The 5,000-nt window shown below is 45.1% G+C and overlaps 1 protein-coding gene across 1 annotated transcript in view; it reads right to left on the bottom strand.

Annotated features, from left to right (window-relative positions):
• dnah3 (dynein axonemal heavy chain 3) overlaps window positions 1-5,000 on the bottom strand; it is a 60,928-nt gene that overhangs the window by 42,117 nt on the left and 13,811 nt on the right. The window contains exons 16-19 of the mRNA XM_072679131.1: window positions 3,250-3,461; window positions 1,032-1,123; window positions 484-598; window positions 49-165 (exon numbers count right to left, since the gene is read on the bottom strand). Coding sequence (XP_072535232.1) covers window positions 49-165; window positions 484-598; window positions 1,032-1,123; window positions 3,250-3,461 — 536 coding nt within the window. The remainder of the gene's footprint in view (window positions 1-48; window positions 166-483; window positions 599-1,031; window positions 1,124-3,249; window positions 3,462-5,000) is intronic.

The following is a 5,000-nucleotide window of genomic DNA, read 5'->3' as shown; positions in this document are numbered from 1 at the left end:
TGTTTGTCTCTGTGTGTGTGTGTGTGTGTGTGTGTGTGTGTGTTTTACCTTGCATTCTGTCTCGATAGGTTTAATGAATGGAGATCCCCTCATGGTCTGAGTCTTAATGATGTGATCATCCAGCAGCACCTGAATATCATCCACTGCGGAGACAACACTCGTACCCTGCACACACACCACACACAAAGACCTGCACATGAGTGTGTGTGTGTGTGTGTGTGTGTGTGTGTGTGTTCTCTTAGCCAGACTGTTTTTCCACTAGAGAAAACTGAGCCACACTGTAAAGTGTCATACTAGCATGACGGCGTCAGTTACACTTTCAATTATGTAAAATCTCCCTGAGTCGGATCTGAGAGAGTGATCTGCCCAACGCAGCCCTACTGTGCTCCACTCCTGCTCAGCCAGACAGGATTCTGAAATGGTTGAGCGAGCATCACACTGAACACTCTCTCTAGCAGCCCAGAGAACCGGTGTGTGTGTTACCGTGTCTCTATACTGTGAGAACGCGAAGTGGAGATCTGCCCATTCGTTCTTCATCTTCTCAAGAGCTTTCTCCAGAGAAAACTCCTTACTGGCCGATGCTACAATCTCCTCCAGCCTGTAGAGAGAGAGAGAGAGTCAGAGAGAGAGAGAGAGGCAGAGACTCAGAGAGAGAGTCAGAGAGAGAGAGAGAGGCAGAGACTCAGAAAGAGAGAGAGAGACAGAGACTCAGAGAGAGAGTCAGAGAGAGAGAGAGAGTCAGAGAGAGAGTCAGAGAGAGAGAGAGGCAGAGACTCAGAGAGAGAGTCAGAGAGAGAGAGAGTCAGAGACTCAGAGAGAGAGTCAGAGAGAGAGAGAGGCAGAGACTCAGAGAGAGAGTCAGAGAGAGAGAGTCAGAGAGAGAGAGTCATAGAGAGAGTCAAAGAGAGAGAGTCAGAGAGAGAGAGAGAGTCAAAGAGAGAGAGAGAGTCAAAGAGAGAGAGTCAGAGATAGAGAGAGAGAGAGAGAGAGAGAGACCTGTACTCCTCTCTCTATCATCACTCAGGTCTTACTTGTGGGTGAAGCTGGACAGTCCGAGCTCCACCATGTTGAGGAGAGACGTGTCTGCATCTGGTTTCACATCCAGTCCCACAACACAGCTGATCTAAAAACAAACATCAATAATTCACACACTGACCATCATACCACACCCCACACACACCTCACACACCGCACACACCCCACACACACCACAGCCCAGTCCAGAACTGCCAGCGCCTGAGATCCATCCAATTAGCACTGCATTCAGAGCCAGCAGGCCTATCTGCAGCTGACCACAGAGTGACCACAGAGTGAAACACTCGCATCAGTGTGAAGAAATGCAGTTCTCAGCTTTTGTGTGAAACTTTTCTTTAAACGTCTGCAGGAACCCGTTTCATCTCCTCTATTAATAACATGATCATCACTTATGTCACAGTGTCTAATTGATCTGTTAAGAATGTTAATCAATGTATTAATCAAACAATCAATCAAACAATTAATCAAATACATTGAGGTCGAGTACAGTAAAGGTGAGTAATTGTACAATATAATATACAAAAAATATAATAAATAAATAAATAAATAAATAAATAAAAAAATAGTGTTTGAAAAAATGAGTTATATATATATATGTGTGTATTTATTTATTTTTTACAATTTTACAATATTATATTATATATTAGTATGTAGAATAAAATGTATAGGGATTATTTAACTTATGTTGTATATATATATATATATATATATATATATACACACACACATACAGATACAATAAATGCAAAAAGACAATAATTATAGTAAAATTTAAAAGTGAAATTTAAATTAACCACACAAGTTCTAAAAAAAGTCAAATGGGAATAAAGTCAAAACCACAGATATTAATCCAAAAAGAGAGGAAATGTAAAGCATAATACAATGCACGGATGTAGACTGTGGCTGGGCAACCTGCTATGCCACCTCCAGCCACTAGAGAGAAACCCAGAACTACTACACCCTGATTTAAGGAGAGCCTATTTAAGGAGAGCCAAATCGGTAGACCTCCCTGGAGTGTTCTCCTGGGTTTCTCTTCTGATCTCTTGTAGGTCCCAGACCACCCTAACCTCTTCTTGGGCTTGTCTCAAGTTCTTTGAAGCCTAAAAAAGTCTCTTGAGTTCCTTCTTTTCCCTTATGTTTGGGGAGTTTACTCTTACTTAAGTTTCTGCTTTTGCTCTGTGATTTTGAGCTGGTCAGTGTTCCCCTGGCAACCTTCGTTCTCCCCTTTGGTCTTAAAGCTTCATGCAGCTGCTCCAGTGGTGCGGTGTGTTTCCCCAGGTCTCATAAGCAAGAGGTTGGGGGTTCTTATAATTACATATTTCCTCCGTTTCCGAGTGTTCCTGTCCCTCGGTCCCACCCCCAATATCTCAGTTGATATCTCACTCAGTTCACACTGGTCACCCACCCGAAAGGTTGGTGGTTCTAATGCACCTCTGGTTGAGCCACCACATTACAAAACAAAATAGTAAATGAGAAAAATTATGTAATAAAACAACAAAACCATACAGAAAGAGGAACTTAATCAAATACTAATCAAATAAATGAGTCACAGACTGAGAGAAGGTGATCTATCAAAGCTCAGCGTTCACTCTGTTTATCCTGAACAGGGCTATCAGTCTCACATCACTGTGTTTAACCTCCCTCTGATTGGATAAGGCTGTAATAAGCTCCTACTGATCCAAACAGCGCTCTGAATGAGCTCAACACTGCTTCAGGAAAAAACACAGAGCTTCCAACAAGAACCAAAGCTTACAGCAGCAGTAAAAACATGGCAGCAACACCCTTAAAGCCATGGGATACCATCACAACACCCTAGAAACCCCTTAACAACAACAATCCAGCATCACCCTAGAAATCTGATACACCTGCAAAGACTTTTACTAAAGCTATCAGTGCTAACAGCACCTAGCAGCAGTCCACCAACCACCAGAGATACCATCAGGAAAACACACAGCGCATCCAGCAAGAATCAAAGCCTAGTCCATCTTTTCTACTGCAGTGAAAACATGGCAGCTCAACTGAAACCACCACCTCAACTCACACCAGTAAACACACACTCAACCAGTACAGCCCCATTCCAGTGATTAATTGGCCACTAGGGTGCCTATGAGACTCCTAGAATAATCAGTACAGCCTTTAAAACCTGCACCTTCCTAACGGTATTAGAGAGTGTAAGTGTGTGTGTGTGTGTGTGTGTGTGTGTGTGTGTGTAACCTTGTCCCAGTGGCGCTGCTTGATGCCGGGGTTGCAGATGGTGGTCAGTACGGGCAGGTGTTGTTTGAACTTGTCGATTTTAGCGCAGAAGCTGTCGGCCACTCTCCGTGGTCCAGCCAGCTCAGAGAAGCTCTTGGTCAGTTTGTACATGGTGCGCCACATGTTCCCCAACTCATCCGAAATCTGTACCGCATCCAGCTGGAGGAAGGGCCCTGAGAAAAACACACACACACACACACACACAGACATTATTATTATTATCACTGTCTACACGAGAAATGGCTACTCTATATGTCCAAATGTTTGTGGACACCCCTTCTAATGAATGCATTCAGCTACTGTAAGCTGCACTCATTGCTGACACAGATGTGCAAATGCACACACAGCTTGTCTAGTCCCTGTAGAGAAGAAGTACTGCCAATAGAATAGGACTCTCTGGAGCAGATCATCATCATGACCCTATTGGCTCCATGCTGCCTAATAATACCAGGAGTGGGCTAGAGGGGTATAAAGCCCCCCAGCATTGAGGAGCTGTGGAGCAGTGGAGGAGCTGTGTTCTCTGGAATGATGGAGGTGGAGCTCCATCCAGTACTTTTGAATAGGATGAGTTTGGGAGATGGAGATGGATGAGGTGGGGTCTGGATCATCATCCCACATCCTCACTAACGCTCTCACAGCAATGTTCCTCCAAAGTCTAGTAGAAAGCCTTCTTGCCTGGGCAGTAGAGTGTTTAAATTCCCTCGATTTCAGAAGAAGCAATGAGCAATGAGCAGGTGTCCCAATACTTTTGTCAACATAGTTTATATGAATACACATGTCAGGTCATGTTTCTCCAGTGTCGGTGAGGCTGTGCTGAGCCACTGCAGCCTCAGCTTTCTGGTCTTAGCTGACAGAACTGGAACCTGACGTGGTCTCCTGCTGGTGTAGCTCTGTGTCCTCCTCAAGGTTGGAGGAGGTGGTGTTCAGTCTGAGCTGCTTCTCTGATCTCCACAGCTGTACAGAGTGGTCACCTGAGCTCCTGTAGCCTCTCTCTCTCTCTCTCTCTCTCTCTCTCTCTCTCCCTCAACAAGGATGAGTTCTTTATTCCGCCATTCTGAGTAAAGTCTTGAGTGTTGAGCTAAACATCGATTGGCTGTTGTGCTGCTGCCGTACGATTGGCTGATTAGATAATCGCATAAATGAGCACAAATGTTAAATAAATAAAATTATAAAATGGCAATAAATGCAGGACCAGCAGAGACAGTTACTCAGAGCAGCAGAGTGAGTGTGTTTTGGTGTGTGAGTGTGTGTAGGTGTGTGTGAGTGTGTGTAGGTGTGTGAGTGTGTGTAGGTGTGTGTGAGTGTGTTTTGGTGTGTGAGTGTGTGTAGGTGTGTGAGTGTGTGTTGGTGTGTGAGTGTGTATTAGTGTGTCTCTACTTCCTCCGGAAGCTGAGAAAGGCCCGTCTCCCTCCACCCATCCTCACCCTCTTCTATAGGGGAACCATAGAGAGCATCCTAAGCAGCTGCATCACTGCCTGGTTTGGGACCTGCACAGCCTCTGACCGCAAGACCCTCCAACGCATTGTGAGGACAGCTGAGAAGATCATCGGAGTCTCTCTCCCCTCCGTCATGGACATTTACACCACCCGCTGCATCCGCAAAGCAACCAGCATTGTGGATGACTCCACCCACCCTTCACACAGTCTGTTCTCCCTCCTGCCATCAGGAAGAAGGTACCGCAGCATCCGGTCCAACACGACCAGACTCTGCAA

Source organism: Salminus brasiliensis, chromosome 5 (genome assembly GCF_030463535.1).
Source record: "Salminus brasiliensis chromosome 5, fSalBra1.hap2, whole genome shotgun sequence".
NCBI classification, from domain to species: domain Eukaryota; kingdom Metazoa; phylum Chordata; class Actinopteri; order Characiformes; family Bryconidae; genus Salminus; species Salminus brasiliensis.
Note: the sequence above shows the minus strand (reverse complement) of the source record. Positions and strands in the feature narration are given on the sequence as shown.